This window comes from Rana temporaria, chromosome 12 (assembly GCF_905171775.1).
Source record: "Rana temporaria chromosome 12, aRanTem1.1, whole genome shotgun sequence".
In the NCBI taxonomy this organism is placed as follows: Eukaryota; Metazoa; Chordata; class Amphibia; order Anura; family Ranidae; genus Rana; species Rana temporaria.
In genome coordinates, this window is record NC_053500.1 from 77,613,604 (window position 1) to 77,627,633 (window position 14,030).

General features: G+C 40.4%; 1 protein-coding gene across 1 annotated transcript in view; it reads left to right on the forward strand.

Annotated features, from left to right (window-relative positions):
• BRCA1 (BRCA1 DNA repair associated) overlaps positions 1-14,030 on the forward strand; it is a 290,350-nt gene that overhangs the window by 141,103 nt on the left and 135,217 nt on the right. Inside the window, exons 13-14 of the mRNA XM_040331227.1 lie at positions 1,442-1,526; positions 3,940-4,115. Of these exons, the coding sequence (XP_040187161.1) occupies positions 1,442-1,526; positions 3,940-4,115 (261 nt within the window). The remainder of the gene's footprint in view (positions 1-1,441; positions 1,527-3,939; positions 4,116-14,030) is intronic.

The window sequence follows — 14,030 nt, forward strand, 5'->3', positions numbered from 1 at the left end:
TGTTCAAATACCGTGTGACATAAAAAGTTGCAACGACCACCATTTTTTTCCCTAGGGTCTCTCTGCTAAAAAAAAAAAAACATAATGTTTGGGGGTTCTGAGTAATTTTCTAGAAAAAAGTTATGATTTTTACATGTAGGAGCGAAGTGCCCCGGATGGGAAGTGGTTAAATCAGGAATGGTTATACTGTCAGTTAACTGTCAGTTAACTGTCGGTTAACTGTAATGCCTACAGTGTTTATTTAGGCCAAGCTTTTTCAAACAGGATTCTTTGGAATCTTGTGCTTCCTCAAGAGCTTGGTAGCAACTAATAGTCTATCTCAGGCGAGGCTGGAGGGCCGAGATTGCCCACCCCTGGTCTATCTTGTAACCACAAGGGAGCTTGGACATTCCCATGCAGGCTAGAAGACACCAAATACTAATAAGCTTTCAACAGCAGGTGTGAAGGTGGCTAAAACAAAACAAGGGGAGTACCTCTAAGAGTAGCTGGTAGAATGAATGGAATAGTAAAAGGAGAAATCTTCTTACCTGTTTGGATGGCTGTTGCAACACAAGTGATCAATGACAATTGCAAGCCCAAGTCTTTAGTGTGTCTCTCCTTCATGCACAACCCCCAGGGAAGCCTTGCCTATAGCACCCTCATTGCTCAAGTAGCTAGCCACCAGCTTCAGCACATATTCACCTCGGGCATCCCTGCTGGTTGTAGGTAAAGAGGGACTGAATGACCTGTACAGTTTTGGGTTCAGTACCTTTTTCACCCAGAACCAGCACAAATGTCCTAGGGAAATCTGTAATGAAGCCAGTGAACAGCTACTCAAGCACTGAGGCTTGTTGTGCACGAAGGAGAGACGCACTGATAACTTGGGCTTACAATCCTCATTGAAATTGATTCCTGCATTGTTTTGGCTTTGTATGTTTTTCCACACATTGTGTTGCAACAACCATCCTTTGTGAGATTTATCCTTTTACCTTTGTGTTCGTTCTAGCAGCTATGGTTAGAGGCGCTCCCATTATTTTGTTTAAAAGATTGCTAGGGGTTTCTTGAGTAGTAAACCATAGCAGATTGATCTCCTGATGATAGTGCCTACAGTTCTAGCATTAACATCACTCGGCAGAGCCAGCAAATGACAGCATAGCCTCTCCTCTTGTCTCCCAAGTAACTAACCACTGTTATTAATTACCTAATCATCACATGCTTTATTTCACTCTTATAACTACAACAAACTGATCAGGTTAACGTACCTTGAACTGTAGATATAACAATTTTAGACATTATTTTAGAGGTTTCTCCTTGGCACATGTTTTTTTTTTGCTTATTCAATTCCTAGCGTGTGGTCAGAAATGTGTTGTGAATTGACCCCTTTGGGCAGAAAATAGCCTTTTATAGTCTGTCTACTAATAATATGAAAACCTACTGATCCTGCCCAACATTTTTCTTGTAGGAGCAAACAAATCACCTGATTGTGTTCCAGAGACTGATGTGCAACCTTTGAAGAGTGTTGAGCAACCAGTTGACTTTGGTATAGGGTAAGATTTTCAGGAGACTTGAGTATAAGTTAAATGATCCTACACAGACATTCTCAAATAGACTCCCTATATTTACCATATCACATTACAAACTTTGTTTACCCTATCATCAAATTATATGATGATATCCTAACAAGTGTACATAAGGAGTTGGTAGTCTTTGAGTTGGTCTTATCACAACACATGAGCTTAAAAGGGTTGTAAAGGTTTGTTTTTTACCTTCCTGTTCCTCTTCAGTAAGCTGTTATGGCTGACTAACCCCCAGCCAGAATGGCTCGGATGATGGGGGCACGCTTACTGAGGAGAAACAGGAAGTGAGAAATTCAGACAAATAAAAAAAACATTTAGAAGGGAAATCGAAGGAAAAGGTAAGTGAACCAACAATGCACTAGCTTAAAGGAACCTATTTAGAAAAAAAAAACGGACCTTTACAACCCCTTTAAAAGAACAATGCCACCCAGTCTGTAAGGTTACATTATACAGCAATGCCTAGAACACAGGATGAAAAAAATACCGCTTTTAGAGCGACCATCCAATAATCTAATTGTTAATACACACCTTTCGTGAGCCAATTACGACATTTCATGAGAAATTACCTGAAGGGACAAGCACAAAAATGTTTCTTGTATGATGATATCAAACAATTTTTGGACCCTGTAGGTAGTTAGTGTTGTGTTTTTTTTTTTTTTATGAAATGTATTATTTTTATTAAGAACTCATGACTTTTTTACTGCTAATTAGGCCATTATAAATCTGAAAGCATTGATTTTTGTTTTTTACACTTTTTATGTAAATCCTGATTATATCATCGTATGCTGGCATGGTCCATCGGACCCATGTTGCTCTTCATTGGTTTCTCCGTTATGACTCATCATGTCACATGATTACTGTATTTAGCCATTTTCAGTCTGCAAGTTAGGACATGATTCTGCATGTTAGGACTTGCTTTCTTAGCTTTCTTGATTTGGTAGTGTAGTTTCCTCATAGCTCGCAAACACTTCAGTAATGAAGAAATACTTAGTTTGTTGAACTCAGATACTGAAGATGATCAACATGCCATCAGATGACCAAAATGAAATAGATGACATCCTTGTAGAAGACAACCTACCACCCAAACTCATTTGCCATCTTCATCTGTGAATAGAACTATTTACTATGCAGGGAAGTAAATTGGGTGGTGAGTGGTAATGGATTTGGCTCTAAGAATATTACATTCTGAAAGAAACATCACTTGTGATAACTTCTTCACAAGCCTCCAGTTAGCTAAAAACTTACTGGAGAATAAAATCACAGTTGTTGAAACAATTCGTAAAAAAAAAAGAAGAAAAACTCCCTCAAGAATTTGTGACCACAAATGATCTTGATGTCGCTAAAACCAGACTGGAATGCAAGTAAATTGCACAAAAGGAAGCTTTTCCTTACACATCTTGGGAAAGCCTGACATTCCTCAGACTTCTACCTCAACCACCAAGAAAGAAAGCACATTGCATTATCTGCCGCAGTGTTTCTCAACTCCAGTCCTCGGGGCGCACCAACAGGTCTTGTTTTCAGGCTTTCCATTATTGTGCACAGGTGATTTTATCAGTTTCACTGCCTTAGTAATTACCACAGCAGTTTGATCTGAGGGAAATCCTGAAAACATGACCTGTTGGTGCGCCCCGAGGACTGGAGTTGAGAAACACTGATCTGCCGTAACAGCAAAGACAGAAAACTCGAACAGTGTGTTGTGTGTGCAAACAAATTTTATATCAAGATCTGAAAGTGGTGTGTTTGAACTGTGGACAGTGAAACCTTTTCATCATATTAGCATAACTTTTCTAGCTACCTATAACCTACATTAAGAATTTCATGTTTCTCTCAATTGACAATTTCTTTATCATTTTTATCATTATCTGTGAATTTATGTGCAAAATAATATAAATAAGACAAAATACTCTTCGCAGATAGTGCTCAGAATGAGTTAGTATTTCATGGTTATTCAATATTTTACTAGCGAAAATTATAATCAAAATTCATAATTACACTTTTTCACAATAAAAAATAATTATATACATTTTTTTATTTATTATATGTATTAAACTATAGTACAGGGCTCATTGGACCCTGGTGGTGCAAGGTGGTACAAAAAAAGCCGGTAGACCGAGGGTTAATCAACACAGTATTCAAGTAACCAAGTCCGCACATGCTTGGAAACCAAAGAATACCATACATTGCATTCATTGCGGGAAATTGTATTTTGTCTTATGAGAATTTTTTATTTATTTTTTCAATATTGAATTACCTTGCAAAAATAAAAATAAAAAAAATCATTCTTCTGATATTCTGTGTATACCATGTTTAACCTAGAGTTCACCCTCTGCATAATATGCCTGCAGTTTCTTGATGCATTGCTTTTTTTTGCCTTTTCTTTTAGGTTAAGATCACCTACCCCTCCACCTAGTCCATCCCAGACAAAATCACGAATGGAAACTCCAGAGAAAGTTCGTTCCACCTTCTTGTTGTTGAAAGATTTAGAAAGTGCCCTTACACAGGAGGAGTCTAATAAATTGGAACAGTCAGCGGAATGCAGTACATCCACAAAGAGGCCAGGTACCCTGCTTTTATTTTATCTTGATTTTCTTTATAGCATCTATACTTGGTGAAAAAATATCCACACAATGACTCAATTGGGTGCACCAATAAAAGCAAAAATGTGCAATAAGTGCATAAAATAAAACTAAACAGAAATAGAATAGCAATAAACAAAAGTCCTTTAAAGCTGTATCGGTAATCGTAGTAATTAAATGCTCACAGTTACCAATGTCCAATCATATTCTTAGCACTTTGAAATGAAAAATTGAGAATTGAATGTGTTTAAAAAATGAGAATTTAATGTGTTCAATCATCCCAAGAAAATGCTAAAAAATATATTCTTGCATCAACTGACCTCTCCCTTTTAAATAGACTAAACAAATGCTGTGTACCACCATTGTTAATGGTCAGTATACGGTTACTATCATTAATACACATCATTTAGTGCACTGTATCTCTCCACCACACCTCCGCCTAGGATCCCTCTCAGTAGGACATTAAAGTAGAAGTATGGGCAAAGCTTGTTTGGCTCCATAAACACATGAATCTAGTCATGGCCATTATTACTCATGCTCCCCCTGAAGTGACTGAAGTTGTTGGCTCTGACAAACCACTACAGCTAAAAGTCAGTAGTGACCCCCACTTCACAAGACTTGCTCTGGACATCAACCATGCATCTTACCACTTCTTCATATAGGGTAGTGGTCTCCAAACTGCGGCCCAGGGGCCGGATGTGACACTTTGCTTGCTTTTATCCGGCCCTTGGACCATTATTCTCTCCCACTGTCAGCAACAATGGGGCACTATTCCTCCCACTGACACCAATGAGGGGACACTATTCCTCCCACTAATGCCAACAATGGGACACTATTACACCCTCCAACGACAGGACATTTTTTTACTTCCACGGGCCACAGTCCGACCCCCCCCCCCCCCCCCTAAAGTCTGAAGGACAGTTAACTGGCCCTTTGTTTAGAAAGTTTTGAAAACCCCTGATATGGGGCATTAACAGTTTGTAAACACCAGCTGTCCTTTCAAGTCCTGATACAATGTAGCCTTCCCTACTTCTATTTGCATTAAAAAATAATTGAGTACTTATTTGTTATTCCTTCAGATACCATCATGTACAAAAGCATCACATATTTCTCATGAGTAATATGTAGTATATTTGGAAGATGGGTCTTTCCATCCAGTTGCCATAAAATAATATTTAGCAATGCATTATATTTAAAAGATTTGTAATGGATAATTCTGGAATTTTAATGTCCACCTGGCAGTCCTTTTTATCTAGATTATATAGGTCATTCAGGTGCTTATCTAATAGTTTCTTAAAACCATTGATGCTCTCCGCTGAGACCACCACACCTAGTAGTGCACCTTCTATTTCATGTGATCCACCGTATAGCAGGGATTCTATCTTCTGTATGCACATCTCAGTTCAATTCAAGCACCAATCTATAAATAAGGCAGCCTTTATAGTCACAGCAAATTTTAGACATCGCTCTAAAAAAAAAATATTTTCTGCATTTATTGATTGCTGGGATAATCCTGTTTAATGCTATATCAGTGTTTCTTCCTTCAGCTGTAAAACAGAACATGTCCAAGTAAAAAAAGGGTAACTGTCATGAAGTTGTACGCCAAATGTACAGTTATATTTAAAATTTCAGATTAAGCTGACTATTGGTGCCACAAGAATAAGGAAGCCAGACTGTAAGGGCTCATTTACACTTGCTTTAGCTTCAACACACATTAATGGCTAGTTGACACTTGCTTCAAAACAAGGCTTCGGGCATGCTTTGTTAAAGCTCTCTGAACGATAGTCAAAGGCCCTGTCACTAAATAAAATGGTTAGCTTACAGTCCTATTTACACCTTGCTTTTGCTTTGCATCAAAAATGATACCCCATTTAGCTTTAGTGGTGCTTCAAAGTGTCTTCAAAGCCTCCATAGAAGTCTATGGCAAAGCCCCATCGAAGCACCAAGCAAAAGCAAGGTGTGAACAGGACTGTAAACTAACCATTTTGTTTAGTGACAGGGGACTTGACTGGCATTCAGAGAGCTTTAACAAAGCCTGTCCGAAGCCATGTTTTGAAGAGTAAACCAACCCTAAAGGTGTAACATATTTTTTTGATTGATACATTGATTACGTGTATAGACCAAACCTCAGTCCGCTTTATATTTCAGGAACTTTATTAATCAGCATAACATTTCATGAGTTGGGAGTGGGAAGAAAAAACATTTAGAAATATTTGCAGGATTAAAAAAAAAATCGAATTCTTCATGATAAAGCAGCTGTATAGCACACAAGACCCTGATCCAGGACATTGAAATGTATATTTTAAGTCATTCCTGTGTAGCTTTGGCATTATTCTTATGGTCTTTGTCTTGCTTGAAGACAGATCTTCTGCTAAGGTTCAGGCTTCTGGCAGACTGCATAAACATAGGGTTTCCTTCAGGATTTCCATTTTTTTTTTTGCTATATTCATTTTACTGTTACAAACCCCTTAGGATCTGCTGCAAATGCACATCCCCAGCATGATTCTGCCCACCACCATGCTCCATCGTGTGAATGGGGTGTGTGTTTGATGTTCTGCAGTGTTTTGCTTATGCCAAACAGTCAAAATTTTGAAAAGATGTTATTTTTGCAAGTTAATGATAGTAAATAAGGTGAACCTGTTTTTTTGCTTTGACTGCCAGTTAAATGCAAGGAAAAAAACAAAAAAGTATGTTTGATTAGTTTAATTAAGTAAAGCTTCATCTAACTTAGTATGCATGGTATATTTTCAGTTTGGTGGTGCTTCAAAGTGTCTTCAAAGCCTCCATAGAAGTCTATGGCAAAGCCCCTTTCGAAGCACCAAGCTTCGATAGGGCCTGTGATGATTAGTCTGATGGCTGTACCTCATTTATTTTGGTTGTAAATGAGGTACTGCTAACCCCAGTTTTGGATTATCCTTCAGAAATAGGCAGTGAAACCAGCTCATTATTTTGGAGTATCTGGGTCTAATCCTGAGCATCGAATAACATCCAAAATCTCACTGAATAATGATCACATCACATGATTGTTCTTCAATAAAGATTTTAAACTTTATTCAATGATCTGTGGTGTGCTGGCGAATATGTGCGTTTGGTCTGTGATGCCTCCCAGTTTCAGCTAGTTTTTACTTACTGTAAGCACCGGTCACTCCCATGCCTTACTCAGGTAAGTGTGCGATGGGAATTTAGACATTATCTTGGGTCTAATTCTGGACACTGCTCAAATCAGAGTATTTCTTCCACAGGACAAACCTCAAACTTTCCAACCTACGATTTGCTGTCCAGTCTAGAAGTTTTCTGACTCTGCACTTTTGCATAAAAGTTTTGAGCCTGATGGTAGCCTTGTTTTGAAACCGTCTTATTTGACCAGTTTCACTCTAGACCTCTACAACTAAACACTCTTGTCTTCATGGGACAAGTCCGTTAGGTCCCTGGATAGACCAGTTAGTTTGGCACTGAAGACCAGGTTGTCCCTAGACTGGTGGCTCAGGAATGCAGCTTTGTAATCAGTGGAGGCCTACTTTTCTGTCTTGTTGAAAATCCTCATGACTGATGCCAGCCTTTTGGTCGTCCCTATCAGAAATCCTCCCCTTACATCTGGGTCCCCATCACAATCCTCCCCTGCCAGGCTGCCAACTGGTCTTCTGTTCATATGTTCTACCAGATAGACATTGTGACAGGCTAATCTGTTGCCAGTTATGGATGTAAGGTCCATCAGTCAGCAATTTGATCTACAAGCCAGTCCCTGATCCTCCTCCTTTTTTTTTTTTTTTTTTTTTTTAATGAGCTTGATAGCTTTGTTTCCTGTGTGGCACACCCCTTAAGTCCCGTACACACGATTAGATATTCTGACAACAATTGTCTGACGGACGTGTTTTGTCGGACAATCCGACCATCTGTATACTCCATCGGACAATTGTTGTCGGAATTTCCGACAACAAATGTTGGCTGTGTAAGCTCTTAAAATGTCCGATGGATCATCCGATCGTGTGTACACAAGTCCGTCGGACTAATATCCAAAGTACAAAAATGCATGCTCCGAAACAATGCTAAACATCAGACAACAATAGCAGAAGTTGCCAGAAGGGTGGCGGTAAAGAGCTGAAAAAAGCCACGTGGTTTGGTGTATGTTGGCTGAAAATGTTCTGCCGTCTGTATGCAGAACAAGTTCACGGCCAACGTCCTTCGGACAAAAATCCACAGATTTGTCCGATGGAAGTCTGATCGTGTGAGGCTTTAGACAACTTTTGGACATATGGAAGGTTTAAGACTTCTTGTGACCCTCAGTCAAAAAGAAAATAGGATTTTTGTACTCGCCTTTAAAGGGGTTGTAAAGGTAAAAAATGTTTTCCCTAAATACCGTATTTATCGGGGTATTGCGCGCTCCGGCGTGTAGCGCGCACCCCTAAAGTGGACCCGCATTCCTGTAAAAAAACATTTTAGTACTTACAGTTTTGGTGTCTTGCGCGGTGTCCATCGGCGACCTCGTCGGGTCCGGCGTCCGTCTGCGGCTTCGGTGGTGTCCTCCTCGTTGGGTTCGGCGTCCATCTGCGGTGTCCCCGCTCGATCCCCGAGCCCAGTTTGTACTACTGCGCCGGCATATACCGAGCGCAGTACACGCGTGTATAGTCGGGCAGGCTCGGCTTCTCTCGCAGTCACGACCTGGACGTACAGGACGCACAGGACGTGACCGTGAGAGGAGCCGAGCCTGCCCGACTATACACGAGTGTACTGCGCTCGGTATATGGCGGCGCTGTAGTTCAAACTCGGCGCGGGAAAGCGGGTATCGGCGTATATCGTGCACCCACGATTTTGCCCTGAGTTTCAGGGCAAAAAAGTGCCCGGTATACGCCGATAAATACGGTAGCTTCCTTTACCTTAGTGCATTCCTCCTTCACTTACCTCATCCTTCGATTTTGCTTTTAAATGTCCTTATTTCTTCAGAGAAATCCTCACTTCCTGTTCTTCTGTCTGTAACTACATGCAGTAATGCGAGGTATTCTCCCTGGTGTGGAGAAAGCCTCCTGAGGGGGCGAGCAGGAGTGTCTGGGCGCCCAGTAACACACAGCTCCTTTCTCTATCTGCAAAGTAGAGAGTGTCCTGACTTGCCTGCTCGCCCCCTCCCCCCTCAAGAGGCATTCTCCACACCAGGGAGAAAGCCTCGCATTACTGTGTGGAGTTACAGACAGAAGAACAGGAAGTGAGGATTTCTCAGAAGAAATGAGGACATTTGAAAGCAAAATTGAAGGATGAGGTAAGTGAAGGAGGACTGCACTAAGGTAAAGGAAGCTATTTAGGGCATTTTTTTTTACCTTTACAACCCCTTTAAATCCCTTTTTGGGGGCCCACTGTGTTTATGATCATGCTTTTGGTACTTTTTTGCTACATAACTGAAAAGAGGGATTCTTGCCATCGACCAAATGATAAAAATAGAAGAGAACTTCAGCTGCACGGAGCACATTTCTATAATCTTGCAAAAGCAAGGAGCTTTTAGTTAAAAAGTCAGATATGGACAAGGTGAGCAAAACATACAGAAATATAAATCTGTTATAAGTATGCATGGTTATGTTAATTAAAGCTGGTGTCAAGCAAACTGTTAAATACACTAACATATCTACATAAACACAAATATTACAGTACATACATAATATAAAAATGATACGCCCTTTGAGGTTTTAATATTTTTTTTTTTCAACGTAAAAAAATGTAATTCCATAATTATTTAAATTACAAAGAAAAATAGGAATTTTGTACTCACCATAAAATCCTTTTCAGCAGATCAAGGAAGTCTTGCAAGAGCCTAGTCTGCTCCTAAAGCAAGGATACACAATGTGCTGAGCGCGTGGAGGGAATAGCAAGAGCCAAGAATGAGATTTAAACTGCAGATAGAGGTCAGAGGAGAGAGAAACCATAGAGCAGATAGAACACACTGTGCTGCCAGGGGAGATGAAGAAGTGAAAATTCAGCCAAGAAGAACATGCTGCTTTTTTTTTTTTTTTTCTCCCGTGGCAGCATTGCATACCTGCTTTGAAAGATTCCAGGAAATGTATAGCTACTGAAAGGCTCCCACTCTTGCAGAACTTAACTATGTAACCAAATGTTTGGTCATGCACCTTAAGAAAAAAAAAAGGTACTGATTAATGCTACACTGCTTAACATTATCCAGTACATTTACAAAAAAAAAAGCCCGGGGTTCAATACTATAAGTTGCACAGATTTTGACTGTTCTTTAATCGAAGATTAAGCTCCACCTATGATGACTGTCATTGTGTCAGAGAAGCTAGTAGACCAGACTGTGTGACTGCACAGAGGAGACCAAAAATGCATGTAGGTGAAAATATAATAATTTATTAAGATAAGTGAACAACACAAAACCAAAATAACTATAGACAACATGTACAAAAATGGGAGATACCAGAATCGTAGTAAAAGCCTGGCCTGAGATCATACACAAGAGGATATCAGCAGGTGGGTAAGGATGGAAAACCAACAGGAACAGGGAGAGGACGGATGGAAAAGCTGTCGAGTAGGGATCCAAAGTAATCAGGTAACAGGAGGACAGGTATCTTTGGTAATCAGGGGACAGGTACAGGATGGGCTCGGGATCAGGTCAGGTAAGATGCAGGCTCAAAGTCAGGATAGCAGGCTCAAGGTCATGGAGATAGATACCAAGGCGAGGTGTGCTTGTACTCGCCGGGTATAAATAGGGATGTCAATGATTGGCTTCAAGTAACACCTTAACCCAGAAAGAGCAGTACGCTTCACACTGCAGGAATCCATCCGCTGTTGGATGCCAGTACTGCGTCCCAAAGATGATAGAACACCAGCAGGGAGAAGTTCTCCTGACACTTCCAAGCTGACAGGAGACACCTGCTGGTGGACCACAGTACTGCAAGCCAAATAATAATAAATATTCCCAGCGGATGGAACCTTTCCTGACACATTGCCTATCTGCCACTCGGTTCTTAAAGTGGTCCTAAAAGCTGAAGGTTTTAAAAAAACCTGTGTGCAGCAGCCCCCCAAACACTTACCTGAGCATCCCCTTGATCCAACGATGTGCACAATATCATCGGCTCTAAGGGGATTCTCCCTCCTCATTGGCCAGTGAACCAATGAGCAAGAGGGGGAAGGGCTAAGCCACGGCTGTGTCTGAATGGACATGCAGAGCAGCGGCTCGGGACAGTGCCTGCTTGGGTGCCCCATTGCAAGCTGCTTGCTCTGGGGGCACGCGACAGGAGGGAGTGGCCAGGAACGCCGGCAGGGGACCCGAGAAGAGGAGGATCAGGTGTACTCTGCACAGAGCAGGTAAGCATGACATGGTTTTTTTGTCACTTTAGAAGAACCTCAGTAAGCTGTAAAGCCTCTTGAAATTGACATGTGGCTTGGTGGAATACAAAATGGAGGCTCTGGGTACAAAGGGCTCATTGGGGTCGATTTGAGACTAATGTAGGTACTTTAAGTACCACCGGGTACTTTTGCACCAATGTAAGCTTAGGTATAATTTGTGGCAGGTCAGTCTGAGGACCAAAGCATTTTTTGGTTTTGAAGCTGTATTGGGATTTCTGGTAATTAGGTTTTTTAGTTGCCTAAAATAAGGGGAACATTTTTTATTTTTGTGTTTCTTTCCGATCAGACAAAATGTGTATAAAATGGGCAGCAGTGTGTATTTTCTTGTACATTTTTGTCATTTATGTTGAGTACATTTACACTCACACATGCGTTGCAGTAAGGTGCTTTGAAACCCATATTTTGCACTCATATTGCATTACAATGCCATTTATTTTAAAATGTTATCCCAATGTACTAATACTGTTGCAATTAATGCACTTGCACATAAAAGTAAGATAAATCTATATTATCTGGAAACCATGTGCATATGAGATCGAATGCTTCCAAATTATACAGGGTAGGTTGGTCAAAATGAGTGTTATTCAGACATGAATTCAGAACCGAAAAACTGGCAAATCCATTACCTCCTCCAAAAATGATCTCCCATATTGTAATAAGAGGCTCAAAAAAGAACCTTTTACATAGCCTAATGCTGCTTGAGGAGTTGACAGAACATGATGCATTGTAGTGAGACGTCTGTGAAGGAAGGAGAGAACAGAGGAGGGCAGTTGATGCAATTTTCTGTGTAGCCAAGACTGCAGTTACCTTTTACAGCACTGAAAGACAGCTTGCTGAGGATAGTATTCAGTAGCTATGAGGAGAACAAGCAGGCACCTGCAGCACAAGCCAATGGTATCCAGCAGCTGTGAGGAGACATTGCAGGGAAGATTTGGAACACACCATTACACATAACTAATGTGTGCATTTCTGTATGCAAAGAAAAAAAAACATTTGGCTATATACAGACCAGAATTAGAAAGGCATTTATAACGGTAGTTTCTCATGTCTTCCTACTGCCTTTTTTGAGTAAACATCTGCTCAAAACACCCATCTTCGTTGGCACTCTCAGTGGGTGCGATCGGTGATGGAAGAAGTTAGCACTTTCCTTGTAGCCTACTCACCGATTCTAGCATTTTAGATAAAGGTTATCTGTCCTCAAAAATCAAGAATGTTCTAATTTCTGTAAAATGACAACTTTGCAAAACATACCTTTTAAACTTTCATATTATAGGATATGGTTTGAGTATCTGGTTTGAATATTCCACTACCCTTGGACATTGTATCCTGTTACATAGCACTGGATATATGAAACCTACAGAACACAATACAACATGGGCACATACAGAGCACACACCGGATAGACAGTATAGCATGCACTGCACAAAATTCGGGCAAAAGAACTCAGGGAATACAGAAAATGGCATTTGTGGTTTAGCAGGTAAGAAATAGGAGGCTGTATCAGTGGTCAACATGATTAATGTATGCATACAAAGAACTATGCTATTATGCCAACTGCTTTTCTTGCATTAAAATAGTTCTCATGTTGATAGTATATGTAGAGCGTTTTTTTTTTTTTTTTTTTTTTTTTTGTGGCGGAATTAAAAACCCATGCTGGGTAAAAGTGGTTGTAAACCTCAGACATAAAATATGAACAAAGCATATTCCTCTATCGTGTGTAATTGTCTCAATCCAGAGCACTTTGTGTAATTTCTGTCCTTCCTCTATCTGCATGAGTCATTTCTGATGAGTTTTCCTGACAAGAGAAAATGGAGATTAGGGGAGGGGATGCACAGCATGTGATTGACTGCATCAGGTCTTTTTCTGTGTGAAGTGTGATTGGGACTTGTGTCCCTTCCCTCCAATCAGTTCTCACAGGTCCCTCACTGATGTAACAGCATTTGTTTTTTTTGTGTATCACGTGAGGCTAGTCACTTCGCTGAGTATATGACCCATGACCTCCTGCTGGTCACATGTTCAAAGTAACTAAAATAAAAACTTTAGACTACAGAGTCAAATTACATCAGCAAGCTGTTTTATATTGCCATACAAACATATATATAGTAAGTCCCCTACATATGAACCTTTTGAGTTGCGGGCTTTTAAAGATGCAAACGTGTTTGCAGAGTTTTTATTCATTCAACCCAGCGGGCTGAATTAAACAACAAAATTGACAGATTGCTGTACCAACACAAGCAATGTTGGTGCAGCGATCTCCCCAGCTACGCTATTGTGTTCTGACAGTGGGGCTCCCCCTGCCAGAACACACTGATCAGTGCTCGCAGCCTTTGTCTGCAAGCACTGATTTTTGTTGGACTTATGAATGAGCTCCCATAAATGAACTCGCTCATAAATGGGAGACTTGCTGTATTTGTAATCAAATATTTATAATTTTTTGGCAATGAAATTATGCGGGCAGATTTCTGCCAGTAACAGGCTTTGTCACACCCCTCCAGTCAATGTCTTAGAATAAGATAGAGGTGAAGCCACCATTATACTACATGTAATATTAAGC